This window comes from Mizuhopecten yessoensis, unplaced genomic scaffold, assembly GCF_002113885.1.
Source record: "Mizuhopecten yessoensis strain PY_sf001 unplaced genomic scaffold, ASM211388v2 scaffold1405, whole genome shotgun sequence".
NCBI classification, from domain to species: domain Eukaryota; kingdom Metazoa; phylum Mollusca; class Bivalvia; order Pectinida; family Pectinidae; genus Mizuhopecten; species Mizuhopecten yessoensis.
The window spans coordinates 838,699-862,322 of NW_018404030.1; the positions used below are offsets into that span (position 1 = coordinate 838,699).

Here is a 23,624-nt window from a genome sequence, read left to right on the forward strand (position 1 = left end):
AACAAGAGGCCCAATGGGCCTGCATCGCTCACCTGGTATAAAACTCACACTTGTAACCTTAAAAGTGATCTAAAATAAAGCTACAGGCAAAATATCAGTATTTATGATTAAAATTCGTTCAAAAGACCCTGTTATTTTTTTTTTAAACATTTCACCCCTGTGATTGAAAGTCGAACAAAGTCATTATGTTGAACACATTGTATAGGCTTTCATCTCAGGATGCAACTTGCAAAGTATAAACATCCTGGGACCCATGGTTATTCATAAGAGGTTGTTTAAAGATTTTAAACAAATTTGACCCCTGTGACCTAGAATATAAGTCAAAGTCATTCACTTTAACAAACATAGTAGTCCTTGATCCCAGCATATGCTACTAACTAAATATCAACATTCTGAGCCTTTTGGCTATTCAGAACAAGTTGTTAAAATATTTTAAACATATTTGCTCCTTGTGACCTTGAATATGATTCAAGGTCATACATTTAGACAAACTTGGTAGCCCTTCATCCCAGCATGTTACTGGCAAAATATCATCACCCTTGGTTATTCAGAAGAAGTTGTTTGAAGGTTTTAACATATTTGATCCCTGTGACCTTAAAAATGGATGAAGGTCATTAATTTGAACAAACTTGGTAGCCCTTCATCCCAGCATGCTTCTGGCCAAATATCATCACCCTAGGCCTTTTGGTTACTGAGAAGAAGTTGTTTAAAGTAAAAAGTTGACGCCGGACAGACGCCGGTCCATGCCATAAGCTCACTTGGCCCTTTTGGCCATGTGAGCTAAAATAAATAAGGCAAATTATTGCAAGGAAATCCAAAGTCTCCCATGCTATATGCCTCACTTCAGACACCTTGACAGACATACAAACTGACACTGGTAATGCTCTATGCCCCACTACAGACACATTGACAGATATACAAACTGACACTGGTAATGCTCTATGCCCCACTTCAGACCCCTTGACAGATATACAAACTGACACTGGTAATGCTCTATGCCCCACTTCAAACACCTGGACAGACATTCAATCTGACACAGGTAATGCTATACGCCCCCACTTCAGACACTTTGACAGACAAACAAACTGACACTGGTAATGCTCTATGCCCCCATTTCAGACACCTGGACATACTTACTGACACTTGTAGTATGCCAGACATGACAGTGTTACTAAGAATATTAGTGAATTATATTGTGTTATATGACATACCCTGACGTGAGTGTGATGAGTCTGAGGAGATGAGAACTAGCCATCTTGACAACGACCTTTAACTGGCTGTACTGTATGTCCTGCCCAGAAACGGGGATGATGTAGGATGTGGAGGTCTCACCGTTACTTAGGCTGAGTAGGCGTGGCAGCAGGCCACACGACACCGCCAGGGAGATGTCTGCTGGCTTGTACTTCATACTCAGAGAGTAGATTGTCCACAACAGCAACTTTAATCGAACACCTGAATAAACACATCAAGTTATATTAATGCTTTTTAAATCTCTAATGTACAATAATTCACCACTTGGTCTTCAAACTATAAAAATATCCACGTGACAAATCATTAGTTGACTTGTAATTGTATAAACAAGAGTACTGCCGGGCGGAACAATGTCTTCAGTGAAGCACTTAACACATCCCACAGATATGAAGCAGCTAGACTCTGAAATATGTCCAGAGGAGCGACTTAAGTCTGATGTGTTACCACTACTGGAGAAGCCATTATGGGACCAGCTAGACTCTGAAATATGTCTAGAGGAGCGACTAAAGTCTGAGGTGTGACCACTACTGGAGAAGCCATTATGGGACCAGCTAGACTCGGAAATATGTCCAGAGGAGCAACTTTAGTCTGATGTGTGAGCACTACTGGAGAAGCCATGATTAGACCAGCTAGACTCTGAAATATGTCTAGAGGAGCGACTAAAGTCTGAGGTGTGACCACTACTGGAGAAGCCATTATGGGACCAGCTAGACTCTGAAATATGTCCAGAGGAGCGACTTAAGTCTGATGTGTGAACACTAATGGAGAAGCCATGATGAGACCAGCTGGACCTCTGTAATACAACAGAAGCCACATCCATACATGCCATAACTTTCCCGTGCAAAATAGTGAGATCAGTGATTCTTTTTAGTGAGATTTGGTCATTATCTAGAAATAGCAACAACAAACCTTAAGAAGTGACATGCAAAATGGCATTAAGTGGAAAGTGATGTACCTAGAGATAGCCCAAAGTTTCCTGCACAGGGAAAGAATTGGCTAGCCAGGGGGGCAAAAATAACTGCACCCCAAGCTTAAGGTTAAGTAACAAACATGCATACTGTAAAATGTTTAAGATACTGTAGCTGAATTAACTGTAGAAAGTCCAACTACAATAGCTGTTCAATAGGAATCTCAGCAATGTTCAGCTCTCCTCAGGCATTCTTTACTCAATTAGTACACAATTGTGTAAAATATGTGAATTAATTAGGTTGCCTTACAAGCGTCAGCTGTAAGGAATTTCCCTTAAGCTTAGCGGTAGAGCATCAGGCTGGAAAGCCAACGGTCGCGAGTTCGAGCCCAACGACGGCATTATCTTTATGACTTTTCCTTGTCCTACTAAAAAATCCACATCTTTTACAACTTTAGCAGAGTACATACACCTACCTTTTCCAATACCATCCATTTTGTCAGTCTGGCTGAGCGCCTTGACCAGCAACTCATAAATCTGATGAACGGCCAGCTGGATCTCCTCCTGTGTCTTGGCCTTGGCAGCCTTTATTTCATCCTTTAACACAAGGTAAGTACTAATATAGAGATGCTAACATTTATCAATTTAAAGGTGCCAACACCTAAAACTTTCAAATACGAAGATCTCAAAAATTGGATATCCACAACAATGGATCATTGGAAACCTTTGTGTGAAACATGAGATTGATCCCTCCAGTACTTACTGAGAAACAGCATTAACAAACTTTCACTCACAAATTTCAAGATGGTCACAATATTGGTTTTCCAATCAATTCCATAATTGATTTGTATCATTAGGGATCTCTTTAACTTTTTTTAAGAAAAGACACGAACTAGAATTGTTTTAGGATAGATAGAAGGTTGCATGAACAGGTGAGAATTGTTTTAGGATAGACAGAAGGTTGCATGGCCAGGTGACAATTGTTTTAGGATAGACAGAAGGTTGCATAGACAGGTGACAATTGTTTTAGGATAGACAGAAGGTTGCATAGACAGGTGACAATTGTTTTAGGATAGACAGAAGGTTGCATAGACAGGTGACAATTGTTTTAGGATAGACAGAAGGTTACATGGCCAGGTGAGAATTGTTTTAGGATAGACAGAAGGTTATATGGCCAGGTGAGAATTGTTTTAGGATAGACAGAAGGTTGCATGGACAGGTGAGAATTGTTTTAGGATAGACAGAAGGTTATATGGCCAGGTGAGAATTGTTTTAGGATAGACAGAAGGTTACATGGCCAGGTGAGAATTGTTTTAGGATAGACAGAAGGTTGCATGGACAGGTGAGAATTGTTTTAGGATAGACAGAAGGTTGCATGGACAGGTGAGAATTGTTTTAGGATAGACAGAAGGTTGCATGGACAGGTGAGAATTGTTGATTGGGTTTCAGAAACATGGAATTTCCTGACAAGTCGACATCAGATTAGAAAATATTTGTTTGAAGAATGTTAAGCTGGAAATTACCATTATTTTGGACTGTGTCATACCTACTTTTGGTTTCTGTCCCTCAATTAGCATTAAATTCATTACTGCAGCTAAATTAGCCTACATATTTTTATAAACAGCCCCTCACAGATGAGCATTTGTTTTTGCATGATGATACCTTTGGGTCAGACCTACATCAATTGCTTTATTTACACAAAGCTATATGCAAGGAAACAGTTTTAGCCTGTTTATTACTTGAGTCAAAGTTGTAAACATCAAGGTATTGTGAGAACACAAGTACATGTACATCATATCAGCATATAGACTAAAACTGTTTGGCATAGCAGGGGTTACTAACCTAAAGTAAAAGCTTCTTCAATTCTTTTTTTTTCAAGTTAGCTGGACTCGGAGATGTTACAGAAATTAGCCTGGAAATGGAAAAGAGCTAGAACCCAAAGAACCAAGAGGGGTCACTTAAGACTCTGAAAAAACTCTATGGAAGCAACAAGACTCCTAGAGACCCCCAACAATCTAAGAAATAGAATGTCCAACTAGTGTTTCTACCCTCTCAGCAATATTCTATATAAGAGATTTGGGGTATAATTCCCAAGAATTAAAAGCTGTACCCTGGAGAAATCAGCCCACTTATCATAGACAAGGTTACACAGTAGAGTATAACAATACATGAGATAGGTAATGATTTCAAAATGAGCTGATCAATTTGATTACAACAATGGAGAAAAAACAAAAGGCCTAGAGGGTCTGTATCAACACCCACCTGGATATTTAAGCAATCATGTCAAAATATTCTTAATAAATATTAAACTGCAAATATTTCCAAATCTTGGCTCTGTCTCTCTGCAACAACCTTACATTATTGGGTTTCATCCCTCTGTCCTCATTGAGGTGGGGCATGTTTATACAACATTGAATTATATTGGGCCAAGGATACTCTATTTCAAATATGGTTTACATCTCTTCTGTATGGAATGAAATGAGTTTTAAGATTTACCTCTTTTGGGTCATGCCCCTCTGTTCCAAGTATTATCACTCTAGGCAATTTGCTTATTCAGAAGAAGTCGTTCAAAGTTTTATTTTAGACAATTGACCCCTGGGACCTTGAATATATGTGAAGGTCATTCATCTGAACAAATTTGGTAGGCCTTTATCCCAGCATGCTACTGGCCAAATATCATCACCCTGGGCATTTTGGTTATTCAGTAGAAGCCGCTTAAAGTTTTTAACATATTTGACCCCGGTGACCTTGAATATGGGTGAAGGTCATATATTTTATCCAACTTGGTAGCCCTTCATCCCATTTTGCTTCTGGCCAAATATCATCACCCTAGGCCTTTTGGTTATTAATAAGTTGTTTAAAGTAAAATATCATTTTTGAGATGAACCCGACCCCCACCCAAAAATCACAATTTACTTGTCTAGGTCTCCGTTCTCTCTTCTAGGTCTACTGCAAAAAAGAAATGTCAAATACAGTGTACAATGTCATCCTTTCAATGAAGGGGAGACAAAATCAACAGATAGTACACAGTAATCCACTGAACTTACCTGATAGTGATAGAGTTGTGCCCCTTGACCAGAGCTCTCCAGAGGTCCGCTAAAGCTGAATGAGCCGGTGAGGAGCTGGATGTGGGCAGAACACAGTAAGGTGGTCTGGGTGAGAGCAGACACTTCCTCCCCACGCTCCTGTTTGTCTGCCCGTGTAGACAGCAATTCCTTAATTTGATTCAGTGCATACAGTCTAGACTGTAATTCAAACAATAAAGAAGGAATTAAAATGCAGCGACAACAAGAGGCCCAATGGGAAAGCATCACTAACCTGCTTTTAATTTCACTGTTGTGGGGTTTAAATTGCACAAAGGTCAAATACATTCAAAGGACTGAATAAAGCAACAGGCTTATTACCATCACACTAAAGAATCTGTTACCAGATTTTTAACACATTTGACCCTTGTTGCATTCAAAATCTTTTAAGGTCCTTCATTTCAAAAACTTGATAGTCTTTCATCCCAGCATGCTAATTGACAAATATCATCACTTAATAACTTTTGGTTATTCAGAATTTTAAGGTTTTCAACACATACACCCTGTGACCTTGATTATGATTTAAGTTAAAAAAAAAAATCTTTGCAACTTTTGTTGAGTTGCTTTTCAGGAAGCTTCCAGCCTTATATCATGACTCTAAGTGTTTTGGTTCTTCAGAAGAAGTCGTTTATTACATATTTGATACCTGTGACCTTGAATACAGGTCAACGTCATTTCTATATGCAAATTCTATTGGACTCAATCCAAGGAAGCTACAAGCCTAATATAATGATTCTAGAGCTTCCTTTTCTTCAGATGAAGTCATTTTTAAAATATTTGACCCCTGTGAAATTGAATAAAGGTCAATGTCATGTTTGTTCACACACTTTGCTTGGCTCCATCCACCTTTGATATTCTTACCTCTGCCCTTGATTGCTGGTGTTCCAGAGCCACTGCTATTTCCCTGGGATTGTTGGTTCTGTTGGACTCTATCCCTTCAGTGTCTGTCCCTGGAGAGGTTTCTGTCGTCTCTCCCGTCACAAATTTACACACATCTGCAGCAACCTGTTCAGTGAAGGTGTTCTCCAGTTCTTTTACAGAGGTACTGGTGATGTCAGATCCCGTTGCTCTCTCTTCCTGCCAACGTAATCGACGGAGAACTTCCTTCACTCTCTGTAAGGAGCCCATGGTGAATGTTGCTGAAATGGATGATGGCAAACAAGACTAAATCAAATGATGAAACAAACATTATCAAACAAGAGGCCCATGGGCCTTAACGGTCACCTGATATATTTATACAGAGAGTTGATTTCGTTTTTAACATGAACAGAAATATTATTCAAAGTGACAAAAAACAATAAAACCACCTTATTCAATATCAAGCATACAGATTTCAGACTAAAAAGGATTTGAAACTAGCACCTCTGANACTACAGAGCTGATTTTTGCATTATTAGAAAAGATCACTGAGAATTCTCACTAAATAAATGGAGCTAGACACAAAGTCTTACTAAAGAAATGAAGCTAAACAAAAAGTTTTACTAAAGAAATGGAGTTAGACACAAAGTCTTACAAAAGAAATGGAGCTAAACACAAAGTCTTACTAAAGAAATGGAGCTAGACACAAAGGCTTACTAAAGAAATGAAGTTGAACACAAAGTCTTACTATAGAAATGGAGCTAAACAAAAAGTCTTACTTAAGAAATGTAGTTAAACACAAAGTCTTACAAAAGAAATGGAGCTAAAAACCAAGACTTACCAATTAATGGAGCAAATTACAAAGTTTAACAAAAAAAATGTAGCTAAATACAACCACAGAATAGGCAAACCAGCTGGATGCTGGAAATGGCAAACACTCGGCATGCCTCAAGCAATAATGTGACAGGCATAAAACTGTACTTACCATCAGAGTTGAACACAAAGTCTTACTATAGAAATGGAGCTAATCACAAAGTCTTGCTAAAGAAATGGAGCTAGACACAAAGTCTTATTAAAGAAACGGAGCTAAACACAAAGTCTTACCAAAGGCATGGAGCTAGACACAAAGTCCTATTAAAGAAACGGAGCTAAACACAAAGTGTTACTTAAGAAATGGAGTTAAACACAAAGTCTTACCAAAGGCATGGAGCTAGACACAAAGGCTTACTAAAGAAATGAAGCTAAACTCAAAGTTTTACTAAAGAAAGTTTATACAACATTGAATTATATTGGGCCAAGGATACTCTATTTCAAATAGGTGAACACAAAGTCTTACTATAGAAATGGAGCTAATCACAAAGTCTTGCTAAAGAAATGGAGCTACACACAAAGTCTTACTAAGGAAATGGAGCTAAATACAAGTCTTACTAAAGAAAGGGACTAGACACAAAGTCTTACAAAAGAAATGGAGCTAAACCCAAAGTCTTACCAAAGAAATGGAGCTAGACACAAAGACTTACTAAAGAAATGGATCTAAAAACCAAGGCTTACCAATTAATGGAGCAAATTACAAAGTTTAACAAAGAAAATGTAGCTAAATACAACCACAGAATAGGCAAACCAGCTGGATGCTGGAAATGGCAAACACTCGGCATGCCTCAAGCAATAATGTGACAGGCATAAAACTGTACTTACCATCAGAGTTGAACACAAAGTCTTACTATAGAAATGGAGCTAATCACAAAGTCTTGCTAAAGAAATGGAGCTAAGTTGGAGCATGTTTATACAACATTGAATTATATTGGGCCAAGGATACTCTATTCCAAATTAGACTTAGATCCTTATTAAAGAAATGGAACTAAACACAAAGTCTTATTAAAGAAATGGAAATAAACACAAAGTCTTACTATAGAAATGGAGCTAAACACAAAGTATTACTAAAGACATGGAGTTGAACACAGTCTTACTATAGAAATGGAGCTAATCACAAAGTCTTGCTAAAGAAATGGAGCTAGACACAAAGACTTACTAAAGAAATGGACTAGACACAAAGACTTACTAAAGAAATGGAGCTAGACACAAAGACTTACTAAAGAAATGGACTAGACACAAAGTCTTATTAAAAAAATGGAGCTAGACACAAAGGCTTACTAAAGAAATGAAGCTAAACCCAAAGTCTTACCAAAGACATGGAGCTAAACACAAAGCCTTACCAAAGACATGGAGCTAGACACAAAGACTTACTAAAGAAATGGATCTAAAAACCAAGGCTTACCAATTAATGGAGCAAATTACAAAGTTTAACAAAAAAAATGTTGCTAAATACAACCACGGAATAGGCAAACCAGCTGGATGCTGGAAATGGCAAACACTCGGCATGCCTCAAGCAATAATGTGACAGGCATAAAACTGTACTTCCCATCAGGGCTGTAAATAGGAGTTGATGTACCATCTCTATGCCGTAGGCTATCCTCATCCATCTGAAACCCAACTAAGAGTAAAGTGCAACAAAACTGATGCACTTATAAGCAAGAGGCCCAAAGGCCTGTATCGCTCATCTGGCTATTTAAGCAATTAGAGCAACACATTCTCACTAAATACTATAGAAATCGAGCTAAACACAAAGTCTTAGTAAAGAAATGGAGCTAAACATAAAGTCTTGCTAAAGAAATGGAGCTAGACACAAAGACTTACTAAAGAAATGGACTACACCCTAGGCCTTTTGGTTATTAAGAAGTTGTTTAAAGTTTTTAACATATTTGACCCCTGTGACCTTGAAAATAGGTCAAGGTTATTAAACACAAAGTCTTACAAAAGAAATGGAGCTAAACCCAAAGTCTTACCAAAGACATGGAGCTAAACACAAAGACTTATTAAAGAAATGGAGTTAAACACAAAGACTTACTTAAGAAATGGAGTTAAACACAAAGCCTTACTAAAGACATGGAGCTAGACACAAAGTCTTACTAAAGAAATGGAGCTAAAAACCAAGGCTTACCAATTAATGGAGCAAATTACAAAGTTTAACAAAAAAAATGTAGCTAAATACAACCACAGAATAGGCAAACCAGCTGGATGCTGGAAATGGCTAACACTCGGCATGCCTCAAGCAATAATGTGACAGGCATAAAACTGTACTTACCATCAGGGCTGTAAATAGGAGTTGATGTACCATCTCTCTGCCGTAGGCTATCCTCATCCATCTGAAACCCAATCAAGAGTACAGTGCAACAAAACTGATGCACTTATAAGCAAGAGGCCCAGAGGCCTGTATCGCTCATCTGGCTATTTAAGCAATTAGAGCAACACATTCTCAATAAATAGTATACTGCAAATATTTCCAAGTCTTGGCTCTGTCTCTCTGCAACAACCTCACATTATTGTGTTTCATTCCTCTGTCCCATTGAGGTGGTTTATACAACATTGGATCCTACTGGGCCGAGGATACTCTATTTCAAATTAGACTTAGATCCCTTCTTCTGCATGAAACAGGATTTATCTCTCTTCACCTTATTTGGCCATACCCCTCTGCTCCCAGGGGGACCTCACTCTCCATTTACACAAAATAGGGACGAATGTATCTGTTTTATGTATTCATTAACTAAACCAAATGTTGTTAAAATCCCTTCATTCTTACAGGAGGAGAAGGATTTTAAAGATTATAATTTACCTCTATTTCACCCTATTTGGCTCTGCCCCTCTGGTTAAAATATCTACATTCCCACAGAAGAGGAAGTATTTTAAAAATTTACCTTAATTACCCCTAATGGGCTCTGCCCCTCTGCCTCTGGGGAGCCACACTATCAGTTTATACAAAATTATTTCCCCTTGCCCAAGGATGTTCCAAACCAAATTTTGTTAAAATACCTCCATTCATTTAGAAGAAGAATTAAAAAAATTACCTGTATTTCCCCTAATTATATAATATATGCGCTGTGCCCCTATGCTCCAAGGGGTCACACCGTTCATTTATACAAAATTGAGTCCTTTTTGCCTAAATCCCTCTATTCAAGAAGAAGGATTTTAAACGGGCCCCCTCTGCCCCGAGGGGAGCCACATCCTCTATTTATACAAAATTGACTTCCCCTTCCCAAGGATGCTGAAGACAAAATTTGGCTAAATTCCTTTATAAACATGTTTGTTGTGTTTTTTTTGTTTTTTTTTTGTTTTATGCATGTATTGTAAATTAAGTGTGATGACTAATGTTACATTGAATTTAAGTGTGATGACTAATGTGACATTGAATTTAAGTGTGATGACTAATGTTACATTGAATTTAAGTGTCTTATAAGTCAGTAATGACTGGGTGTTATTATGGTTTTACCTGAATTTGTGGAATGTATCTGTTTTATGTATTCATTAAGATGTGACACTATAATAATAATAAAATATTATAAGAAACAGTTACGTTTAAACTTATTGGCTGAAAAGCGTTAAACTTTTTTACTCATGCTTTAATACTATCATGAACAAGAGGCCCAGACGGCCTGTATCGCTCACCTGTTTCTTTTGTTACACGAAACTGACATAAAGGTAACTAAAAGAAATTGTTGTTTGAAACTTGAAATTTTAATTTTAAAGCTTTTAATGCCTGTTGACCTTTGATTCAGGCTAGCACTTAAAGTTGATCTTTGACCTCATTACTGTAATGAAGAAAACGATTCACACAGCTGGTCTACACATAACATATTTGACCCCTGTGACCTTGAAAATAGGTCAAGGTTATTTTTCATTTGCAAACTGTTGTGCGCCATCATAAGATGGTACTGGCCATATATCATGACTCTAGGCCTTTCAGATCTTCAGAAGAAGTAGTTTGAATGTTTTGATCTATTTGACCCCTGTGACCTTGAAAGTGGGCCAACGTCATTTCATTCGCAAACTTTATCGGGCTTCATCATAGGATGCTACTGGCCATATATCATGACTCTAGGCCTTTCAGATCTTCAGAAAAAGTCGTTCGAAGGTTTAGACCTTTTTGACCGCTGTGACCTTGAAAGTAGGTCAAGATCATTTTCATTCGCAAACTTTGTCAGGCTCCATCATAGGAGGCTACTTGCCAAAATCAAAATGTTTAAGTATTTTCATCAAGAAATAAGGAATATCTGATCTAACAAATGTTTTATACCAAATTTCCCTGGTTTGCTGATGAAGCAATCAGATCTGGAACACTTCCTCTCCTGGCTTTCACAGGTTTCCAAGTAACAGCTCTCTCAGATGAGTTTGGTCCTGTATAAAAGAAGTTGAAAAGGTAAAGCAAATATTCCAACATTTAAGTGCAAATCATTCTGAAATGTTTTGAACTTCGTGTGCTTGTTTCTGTGACTTTAAGCGTATAAGCATTGCTTTTTCACATCAGATTGAAATTTTCAGGTATATGTCACTTGTGAATTAAAAGAACAAGAGCTCGAGGCCCATGGGCCTTAACGGTCACCCGGGTCGTACAGAATTTATTTTTGTTGTTGAAATATGAAGTGGAGATAACTATGTCAATCATCCCTACAAATATGAGTAAGAAATAGTTAAGTATAATGTCAAGTGAAGTTTGTCAGGACTATGAGTTGATCTTTCCTATTAACTTTCAGTAAAATCTCCCAAGTAAAACTATAAGTTTGAAATAGTTTTTCAAAATGGTGGCCATATTGAATTTCTGATCGACCTGAAAAAATAACACTTTGTCAGGACTATGAGTTGATCATTCCTTCCAAGTTTCAGTTAGATCGGCGCAGTAGAACTTGACTTTAAGTTTGAAATAGTTTTTCAAAATGGCGGCCGTGGCAGCCAGATTGGATTTCTGATTGACCCGAAAAATAACAACACTTTGTCAGGGAGATGTCAGTAACATACTCATGATTAATCAATGAAATCCCTTTTCCAGGTGACCAAAAAATAGATATGTGTATGGATGCATTCCCTCTCAATCCAGGGACAGAGAGTCCACAGCCCAAGCCTTCGAATCTTGAACCAGTGAGACGAACATGTGCACATCTACTCCTCGAAAGTGCAGAGAAACTGCATGGCCCAAAACTGGAAGACGTTTCCATTGCACGTGAAACGGAGGTACTTCCGTGCTGACTTCTTGATGGGGATATGGAAGTAGGTATCCTTCAATTCTACTTATGTCACCCATATTCCCTCTCACTGAAGCAATAATGCCCCGCGGAAAATCCATCTTGAAGTGGGGAGAGTCTACATGTATGTGCCTGTTGAATGCACTTAGATTTATAGTTGGACACATAGCCACAGACTTCTTACAAACCAGAAATTTACTAGAGCAGAAGCCATAGGCACATCCCACTATTGGCACCTCCTCGTCAGCACCCTTAGAAAAACATGGTCCTTACTTTCTCCCGGAGTGCCAGAGCCTTTACTGGATCTCCCGGTGGAGGAAAGAAAATTGGCTCTGCCAACAAGGGGGGATCCTCCAACAGCAGAATACCCAGTAGGTCAAGGTCATTTTCTTTTTTTACACTTTGTCAGGCCCTATCCCAGGAAGCCACCAGCCAAATATGAAGATGATATACCTTTCAGTTCTTCAGAAGAAGTTGTTTGAAGTGTTCGACATATTTGACCCCTGTCATTTTCATTCTCAATCTTTGTCAGGCTCCTACCAACAAAGCTTTCAGCCAAATATCATGACTCTAGGCCTGTTCGTTCTTCAGGAGAAGTTGTTTAAAGGAAAAGTTGACAGCGACACCAGAATTGTACAAAAACTGAAATGTCTACCAGGCACATTGTTCCAAGGAATAAGGCTATACTTACTCGGACATGTATCTTCATCTTCAGAAAATGCACTGCTATAGGATAGGGTTGGTGTACCTGTCAAAAACAAATGGTGAATAATTGAAAAAAGGAAAACCCATATAGTGACATACTACTTGTACTCCACACTTCCCCCACCAAGTGGCTGTTATAAAAACATTTTAAATCATCGATAACACAACAGTGTCTGTTCTAACTAGAGATAATATTATATATAACACGACAGTGGCTGTTATAACTACATGTAATATCATATATAACACGACAGTGGCTGTTATAATTACATGTAATTTTATATATAACACGACAGCGGCTGTTATAACTACATGTAATATAATTATATATAACACAACAGTGGCTGTTATCACTACATGTAATATTATATATAAAACAACAGTGGCTGTTATAACTACATGTAATATTAAATATAACACAAGTGTCTGTTCTAACTAGAGGTAATATTATTTATAACATGACAGTGGCTGTTATAACTACATGTTATATTATTATATATAACACAACAGTGGCTGTTATCACTACATGTAATATTATATATAAAACAACAGTGGCTGTTATAACTACATGTAATATTAAATATAACACAAGTGTCTGTTCTAACTAGAGGTAATATTATTTATAACATGACAGTGGCTGTTATAACTACATGTAATAGTGGCTGTTATAATTACATGTAATTTTATATATAACACGACAGCGGCTGTTATAACTACATGTAATATAATTATATATAGCACAACAGTGGCTGTTATAACTACATGTAATATTAAATATAACACAAGTGTCTGTTCTAACTAGAGATAATATTATTTTTAACACGACAGTGGCAGTGGCTGTTATAATTACATGTAATTTTATATATAACACGACAGTGGCTGTTATAACTACATGTCATATTATATATAACACAACAGTGGCTGTTATCACTACATGTAATATTATATATAAAACAACAGTGGCTGTTATAACTACATGTAATATTATATTTAAAACAACAGTGGCTGTTATAACTACATGTAATATAATTATATATAGCACAACAGTGGCTGTTATAACTACATGTAATATTAAATATAACACAAGTGTCTGTTCTAACTAGAGGTAATATTATTTATAACATGACAGTGGCTGTTATAACTACATGTTATATTATTATATATAACACAACAGTGGCTGTTATAGCTACATGTAATATTATATATAACACAACAGAGGCTGTTATAAAAACATGTTAAATCATAGATAACACAACAGAGGCTGTTATAACTAGAGATAATATTATTTCTTATAGTGACATACTACTTGTACTCCACACTTCCCCCACCAAGTGGCTGTTATAAAAACATTTTAAATCATCGATAACACAACAGTGTCTGTGCTAACTAGAAATAATATTATATATAACACGACAGTGTCTGTTATAACTACATGTACTATAATTATATATAACACGACAGTGGCTGTTATAACTACATGTCATATTATATATAACACAAGTGTCTGTTCTAACTAGAGATAATATTATATGTAGCAAGACAGTGTCTGTTATAACTACATGTAATATAATTATATATAACATGACAGTGGCTGTTATAACTACATGTAATATTATATATAACACAAGTGTCTGTTCTAACTAGAGATAATATTATTTATAACATGACAGTGGCTGTTATAACTACATGTTATATTATTTATAACACGACAGTGACTGTTATAACTACATGTAATATTATTTATAACACGACAGTGGCTGTTATAACTACATGTAATATAATATATATCACAACAGTGGCTGTTATAACTACATGTAATATTAAATATAAAACAACAGTGGCTGTTATAACTACATGTAATATTATATATAACACAAGTGTCTGTTCTAACTAGAGATAATATTATTTTTAACACGACAGTGGCTGTTAAAACTACATGTAATATTATATATAACACAACAGAGGCTGTTATAACTACATGTAATATTATATATAACACAACAGAGGCTGTTATAAAAACATGTTAAATCATAGATAACACAACAGAGGCTGTTATAACTAGAGATAATATTATTTCTAACACGACAGTGGCTGTTATAACTACATGTAATATTATATATAACACGACAGTGTCTGTTATTACTACATGTAATATTATATATAACACGACAGTGGCTGTTATAACTACATGTAATATTATTTATAACACGACAGTGTCTGTTATAATTACATGTAATATTATTTATAACACGACAGTGTATGTTCTAACAGGTATGTGATGATAACCTATAAGACATATAATTCTCACCTGCTACTGCAGCTCTGACACCAAGCAGTAAAAACAGACACCTCTGTTGGTAATCCAGACATGCTTCCTCAAAAGACTGCTCACGTATGTTTTGGGGAGAATCTTTAATTGTCCCTTCATCATCTGTGAGTTTAAAAACAATTATAAACATAAAACTGGGAAAAGTATTGGTAATAAATTTTATTATAACAAGAGGCCGCTGGCTCTATCTTATTATTATTTGTTAGTGTGATATGACAATTAAGTACAAATACTGTGTACTGGGAATTTTTTGCCCAGTCAAATGTTCGCCCTTTGCAAATAAAGTCCATGTTCGCCTAGTGTTAATTTCTCCCTTTATATGCAATTACTATAGATTGTATGTTATGTACTAATATTTACAAGACTCCTTTTTTCAGCTTAGTAAATTCTGACTGTTTATAAATTAGCGTATACGTAGTGAAAAAAGGCTCGGTGGATTGATACTTGTTTCAAATATGGCGCCGTTCACGCTTCAGCGAAGTAACAGTCCGATGGCAACCGTTGCTCGGTTCCTTCACCATCTAGATACATGGAACATATTGGGGATCCATTATCTAATTTTACAGCAAAGAGATGCTGACAAAATTCTTATTCCATGGATGAACACTTAGATATCTTTGACGGTAGCGTAAACAATGCGGCTTCGTTCTGAAAAATTTGACCGCTTCAATATACGAGCAGTGTGTCAATGAGCGTACATGATGACAGTTGTAGTGAATACAGATGTTCGAAGGGCTTCCCACGTTACTTTATTCAAAATTTAAAAGCTATGAAAGGAAGAACAAGGGGAACCTTCATATCAAATTTGAGAAAGATCCCTCCAGTACTTTCTGAGAAATAGATAAACAAATAAATTATATGGTAAATTTTACCCCTTCGCTAATGGGGAATGATTGACCCAAAGGAAATGAAATTTACAATTTTGATAAAACACCTAGGAACCTTTCTATCCATTAATTTTTTAAAATTCCAGAATATCTGGATCTGATGTAGAGGAAAACTGTCATATTATGGCCATTCTGACCAATATAAACGTTACCCCTTAACACCTGGGTGTTAGCCAGGATCTTAATTTTCATAAATTTAACATGCAATCACATAATGATCATTCCAACCAAGTTTCCCACTGACATATATGAAAAATACCAAAAAGTGTTATAAACTGCAACAAGGTGCTCAATGGGCCTGCATCACTCAAAAATGTATTTCAGAAAAAATGAAGTTAGTGCTGTACAAAAATAAGTACAACGGAGATTTATAACCTTTACAACCAATGGATGCTACTAACCTGAGAGTGGCTCAGAGCAATCATCTTCTCTCTCCTCTTCCTCCTCCATGGTTTCAGACCATTCCGTGACCCCCTCAGACCGTTCTGGCACTTCCCCTGGTGACAAGTCGGAGGTTTCGTGTTTGGGAGTTTTATCAGAAACTGGTGATTCCAACACTTTGCTGCTAGACAAACTCTTCATCTGCTTTATTTCATAGAGTTGGCTTCTAACTTTAAACACATGCCTGAAGATATCTTCTAAACTTTCGTTGATACTGTGACAAATATATTGCAAACAAGAGAAACATGGTGAAGCAGAAATTGAAATTTTTTTATCAGCACATTATCTTTAATTGACCCCTGATAAGAAGTTAGTGCTATCCTAAATAAGGGCATCATCACTAGCCATTGCACACACTAAGTAACAAGAGGCCCATTTGCCTTAACAGTCACCTGAGTTTGATACAATGATTGTTATAAATTTGTGATATTGTCAGAAAATAGAGAGTGAGCTAATAAACCATGGTAAACTTTATCCCCTCCCAAGGGGGAATTGGTGACCCAGGGCCAATGACATTCACAGTTTTGATGTAGTGCCTTCTGCCATGTCTATCCATGCAGTGTATTTGAATTCCAGCATATCTGAGTCTGAAGAAGAAAACTGATTAAGTTTCAGACAATATGACCCCTTTTGGCCCAGCCCCTGGATGAGATCCACATAACTCACAGTTTTAGTGTGCCTTTGACCATGGAACCTTTCTGCAAAATTTTATTGAAATTGGTTCCGTTGTTATGATGAAGAAGTCAAAAATGTGAAATGTTAACAGAGGCACAATGGAAAATGACAAACAAACGCAATAGCAAAAGATTCATAGATAAAAAGAAAGATATTTGGAAAGATTCACGGTTCCTACAGTTGGCACAAACGTAAGACAAGGAAAAGTATTGCAAGGCAATCCATAGTCTCCCAACTATAATGATTTCTTTATTTACAAAACTGTACACCTTCGGGATCAACCTACTGTAAAGAAAGTATCCAAATGCAGAGTACGACAAATGTTTCCAAAGACTGTGGTCAGAGATCAAAATAATGATGGTAGTGACTGGCCTTTGGTAAATAGATTCTACCATCTTAGGACATACCTGCATGCTAAATATGGTAACTCCAAATCAAAAAGTATAAGAAGATTTGCCCAGGACAAACCTTTCAGACAGATGGACAGAGTGCAAATGTATAGTCCCCCTTAGGGTGTGAATATTTTATCAAAAGTTTGTCGAATACAGATCTATCACACTTCAACAGATACTCTCTGGCTGATGATCAAAGAAATTCTGTACACACAGTTAATCCTTAGTAGCCCCCTTTTCACAATGCTTGTAATTAATGTCTGCTAACAATCTTTGGAAATAGACATGTGTATGGTAATTGTGTTACCTGTGTTTGTGTAATGCCAACTTGGTAAGATTACAATGCTTCAGCAGGGCTGACAATAGACACCTGGCCACTGTATCTAATTCAGCCTCATCAGTCAGCTCACTGGTGTGCCAGTCTGAGGGTGAAAACATGACATAAACGTGTTACCTGTGGAAAAGCTCTGAAGATTACATAATTGTTTACAGTGTATAAGGTATACGTATGATATAGATTATTTACCTGTGGAATAGCTCTTAAGATTACATACTTTAATACAGTGTATAAGGTATGATATAGATTAGTTACCTGTGGAACAGCTCTTAAGATTATATAAGGTTATACAGTGTATAAGGTATGATATAGATTAGTTACCTGTGGAATAGCTCTTAGGATTATATAATGTATAAGGTACGATATAGAAAGAACTGCAAGACGGACAACAGCGGACAACGGATGCCTGCTAAAGTATAAGCTCACTTGGCCCTTTTGGCCAGGTGAGCTAAAAAATACAGATGAGTGCTACTTTAGGTATGAGACACACTGCCCTCTAAAGATTGACCTTCATACTAAATATAGTAGCTCTTTGTTAACAAACAAGCTCAGGGCTAGTGACTTAATTCCCTGACAAAGACGCTTCTATTCAACTCTATCACCATGAGGGTAACCATCTGATATTATAAACCTGTAAATTCCTGGTTATTTCACTACAATATCTCTAAGAACACATGGAGTCTTTGACGATGCATTGATGATGCAAGATGTTCTGTTGCTTTTCACGTGTGTGTTAAATGTGCTAGTAGGCCATATCCACAACATATATAACAGTAAAAGTCTGAAAGTTTATACTAACCACCAAAACAGACCTCTTTGTTGCAAACCATTCTCTTTTATTTGATAAGCATGAGGGTAACAGATATTACAGATTGCTCACCTGGTATTAATCTCACACTTGTAACCTTAAAAGTGGACTAAAATACAGATATAGGCAAAACATCAGTGTTTGATTCAAAAGAATCTATTAAAAAATTTAAACATATGACCCCTGTGAAGTCGAACATTAACATTAATATAAGTTGAACAGACTTTATAGCCTTTCATCCCAGTATGCCTCTGGCCAAATATCATTATCCTGGACCTTTTGGTTATTCAGCAGTTGTTGAAATATTTCAACAAATTTGACCCCTGTGACCTTGAAAATGAGCATAATTCAAGGTCATTCATTTCAATAAAAATTGGTAGCCCTTCATCCCAGCATGTCACTGGCCAAATATCATCACCCTAGGCCTCTTGGTTATTCAGAAGAAGTCGTTAAAAGATTTTAACATATCTGACACCTGTGACCTTGAAAATTGGTGAAGGTCATTCATTTTGACAAACTTGGTAGTCCTTTATCCCAGCATGCTCCTGGACAAATATCATCATCCTAGGTCGCTTGGTTACTGGGAAGAAGTTGTTTAAAGTAAAAAGTTGACACCAGACTGATGACGGACGGATGATGCACCATGGCATAATATAAGCTCACTTGCCCTTTGGGCAGGTGAGCTAAAATTAATGAAGTTGTAAATTTTTAAAGGAAAACATATCCACTTGTGAATTTGATTTACTGTAGATCATGTTATCATGTCAGTTTGATCGATTTCATAGGTGTCGGGCTAGACAATTTTGATTTCCGGCTAGTGGGTTATTACTTCTAGCACCAGGCTAGTACCTTGAAAAAAAATCTAAACCCTGACAAACCAAATTTCAATTATTGGAGTCAGAGGTCAAAATATAGATCAAAGTGATCATGACTTAGTTTGAAATGCAACACTTGGACATTCCAAAATGTACTACTTGCACTGGATCAGCAGGAGAAATTGACAACCTGATTCCAGTATACTAAATCTGTTATTGGGAGTATTTATCGGCCAGCTGATGACAACCTGATTCCAGTATACTAAATCTGTTATTGGGAGTATTTATCGGCCAGCTGATGACAACCTGATTCCAGGATACTCAATCTGTTATTGGGAGTATTTATCAGGCAGCCGATGACAACCTGATTCCAGTATACTCAATCTGTTATTGGGAGTATTTATCGGCCAGCTGATGACAACCTGATTCCATTATACTAAACCTGTTATTGGGAGTATTTATAAGTACACTAAACCTGTTATTGGGAGTATTTATCAGACAGCTGACGACAACCTGATTCCAGTATACTAAATCTGTTATTGGGAGTATTTTCCAGTATACAAAATTTGTTATTGTGAGTAGTTATCAGACAGCTGATGACAACCTGATTCCAGTATACTAAATCTGTTATTGGGAGTATTTTCCAGTATACTAAACCTGTTATTGGCAGTATTTTTCAGACAGCTGATGACAACCTGATTCCAGTATACTAAACCTGTTATTGGGAGTATTTATCAGTACACTAAACCTGTTATTGGGAATATTTATCAGACAGCTGATGCATTATCAGTTTTTTGAATTATTCCTACCCTGAGTTTTTGCATGATCAATCATAGTCTCCCACAGAGCATTGTTGGCCTCCGATTTAAAACCACAACACAGTTCCACCAATGACATGGTGTCAGCACCCAGGTCCAGCTGTTCAATGGAGGGCACTTCCGCGCGGCGGCCCTGGGAACACTCCACGATATTGCTGATAAATTTCTCTGTGGAAAGGAATAAAAATATTTTTAAACTAGATTAATACCAATAATAATATCAAAGACAGTGGTTTAGTTTCTCTTAATCTATTACAAAAAACTTCCAACATTTAAACTACATGTATACACAACAACATACACATACATACTACAATCTAAAACCCTGTCTCTACTAGGCTTGAAGATTATCCCAGCTGCTCTTGATCTATAAATGTTGGTAACGTTAATTTGATATAGACGGTCAGCAGAGGCTGACCAGGGTACATAATGGCTCTGCGGTATTGATAGGTGATAGAGGCTATAACCAGGGTACAGAATGGCTCTGCGGTATTGATAGGTGAAAATCAAGCAGCAGTGGACGACGACCTTGTAATGCATAAATTTCATAGAGTTGAAAAATCTATGGAGGTAAAAGGTCCTCAAGGTCCTCAGTACTCACAGGGATGTTGGTACTGCCACAACGAGGGCTGTGGAACTCTGTGAATATGATTCTAAAATTGTCACGAATATAATTGACACTATGATAATAATAACCAATCTATTTCAAGTTGATAGCCACTATTAACTTGAAATAGATTGGTTATTATTATCATCATTGGGACTAATTTGCTAGTGTCCTTCCTGCTTGACATATTTAAATTTGAAAATGTACTCAGTATACATGAAGGAGAAAGCATACTGCCACCAGGGCAGTTTGACTCTCTGAAACTGATTGAGAATGTTGCACAGAAATTTATTACCGCAGTCATTGGGAAATTCATTGTAAGAATGATGTCCAAATTTCAGGTGGGAATAGGTGGCTGTGAGCAGCTGAGAGTCCCCTATCTGTTTGTACCACTAGATTGGAGAATTTTGTGCATGGAGATGTTCACATTATGATCAACCAGTGATTAGGAAGGTGGTGAATCGTGAGCAACTTGCACTTTTTTTTGCAAATCTGCACAATTTAAAAGATACTGTGTACACTGTGTGGACATCAATGTTTCCACACTTCAAAACACCGAAGTACAGATCATTATCAAAGTCTGAAAGTTAAACTTTGACTCATTGACTGAATATCACATCAATATGTGGACCACATACTCAGGATCATAACAAATTTCTGAAACAAGACATTGAAAAATAACAATGCTGTCACAGCGCATTGTACATAAACAAAAGATTATCACTTCGTAAGATTTATTAAAATAAAGTTATATCAACACTTTGTAATTGAAAGTAATTGTTTTTGTTTTCATATCAAACATGCCTTAAGTTATGTTTCATTCTGCATAATTGAACACTTTGTAAAATGCTGCCGCTAGGAAATACGGTTAGCAACTAGCATAAAATGGACCACAAGGCCATGTCCCGAGTCTTGCTAATCAAGACATGTTTACAACAACAAGAGATCCCAGAGGGATGTCGGCCCCCACCATGTTACCATCTTCATTAGTTCTATGTCAGGTCCATCTTTTTTCTCCTTATCTGTTTGATTGAATCATGTAAGCAGTAAATGCACCTTGAGGTAACTTGCGACCTAAATTTCATACTACTGTGCATGACATTATCTTTTATATAAAGTGAGGTTGTTATTTACCATATTTACTAGTACAGTACTTAATGTGAAACAAGGAGAACAGGCCATTTAAAAAAGAAGAAAAAAATGTCAAGCACTTTTTGGGAACTATTGATAATATTCATAAAATGGCTCAAGTTGCCTGGCAGCAATCTTGTTTTTCTGATCAGTCCCAAAATCAAACATGCACAACTTTTCAGATTTCTAAGAAGAACCTAAATTTGAAATTTGGGAAAGATCCCCCAAGTAATTCTTGAGGATATGTGATAACAAATTTGAACTGTCAAAATCCCAGATGACTGGCTGATGGTCAACTTGTTTTTCAGATCAATCACTAAATGAAACATGCACAACTAATCACTAAGGGGAAACCTGGGTATAACATTTGTCTGTCTAGTAATTAAGAAATAGCAATAACAAACTTGAATAATCAAAATAAAAAATGGAACTCTGCAAAGTCTCAAAATGAAACATGCACAATTATGGACCAAGAAGAACTACCATATAAAATTTGAGAAAGATCTACCAAGTATTTCTTGAGAAAAAGCAGTAACAAACTCTCAAAATCCAAGATAGCATCTTGGCCATCTTGTTTTTCCAATTGGTCTCAAAATGCAACATGCACCACTAGGGACCAAAGGGAACTTTTTCGTATGTCATGTGAGATAGATCTGTCACGTGGTCCTGGAGAAATACTGATTACAAAATGTAACTCTCGAAATCCAAGATAGCTGCCTAGTGGCCATCTTTTTTTTGCGATCATGAGAAATAAGCAAACAATCTGTGAAGTACTACATCACTGCCAATCTTTGTAAGTTTCCCTTTCACTCAGTTAAGCATAAAAAATCCACAGAAATTAACTTGGACATATTACCGAGCTGGAGGGATGAAACCTCAGGCCCGTTTCCAAACAGTGATTTCTCCAGCCAGTAAGAACAGTTTTTCTCCTGTGTGGATAGCGCCATGCCAACCAGCATCCCTCCAAGGCATTGGCCAATTAGGGTAGCACATGTCCTCTCCATGTCAACAAGCCACACCCACCTGTCCATGTCCTCTTTGGTTTGGGTTGAATGATCTGAAATACATAAAGTATTGCTGTATGAATATTATCTTATACAGTATATACAGGATAATGTCAAATAGTAGAAATGATCCAGATATCTGGATGTTCAAAATAAGTCATGTCAGATCAAAATGGTCATTTCCATAAGAGGGACACTTGACTCAGTTTCAGTTTACAGAGTCCTACATTGTATGACAAGATCAGGATCTTACTGTTAAACAGTCCTAAAATGTCCGATGTAAACATCATCAGAAACTTACTGTTTAACAGTGTTACGATGTCCTATTGTAGGACAAGATCAGGACCTTACTGTCAACCTGTCCTACAATGTCCTATGTAGGACAAAATCAGGACCTTACTGTTTAACAGTGTTACACTGCCCTATTGTAGGACAAGATCAGGATCTTACTGTTTAACAGTGTTACACTGCCCTATTGTAGGACAAGATCAGGATCTTACTGTTT

The 23,624-nt window shown here is 36.9% G+C and overlaps 1 protein-coding gene across 4 annotated transcripts in view; it reads right to left on the reverse strand.

The window, feature by feature from the left end:
* Window positions 1-23,624, reverse strand: part of LOC110461619 (probable E3 ubiquitin-protein ligase HERC1) — a 153,254-nt gene that overhangs the window by 119,548 nt on the left and 10,082 nt on the right. For 3 of the 4 annotated variants that reach the window (XM_021515182.1, XM_021515163.1, XM_021515171.1), the window contains exons 6-17: window positions 22,972-23,172; window positions 20,369-20,545; window positions 17,907-18,021; window positions 16,493-16,746; window positions 15,184-15,306; window positions 12,862-12,918; window positions 11,228-11,328; window positions 9,242-9,302; window positions 6,103-6,380; window positions 5,206-5,403; window positions 2,635-2,755; window positions 1,212-1,452 (exon numbers count right to left, since the gene is read on the reverse strand). In XM_021515182.1, coding sequence (XP_021370857.1) covers window positions 1,212-1,452; window positions 2,635-2,755; window positions 5,206-5,403; window positions 6,103-6,380; window positions 9,242-9,302; window positions 11,228-11,328; window positions 12,862-12,918; window positions 15,184-15,306; window positions 16,493-16,746; window positions 17,907-18,021; window positions 20,369-20,545; window positions 22,972-23,172 — 1,927 coding nt within the window. Of the gene's footprint in view, window positions 1-1,211; window positions 1,453-2,634; window positions 2,756-5,205; window positions 5,404-6,102; window positions 6,381-8,518; window positions 8,575-9,241; window positions 9,303-11,227; window positions 11,329-12,861; window positions 12,919-15,183; window positions 15,307-16,492; window positions 16,747-17,906; window positions 18,022-20,368; window positions 20,546-22,971; window positions 23,173-23,624 lie in introns of those variants that run through there. The other variant, XM_021515190.1, reaches the window with a different exon arrangement.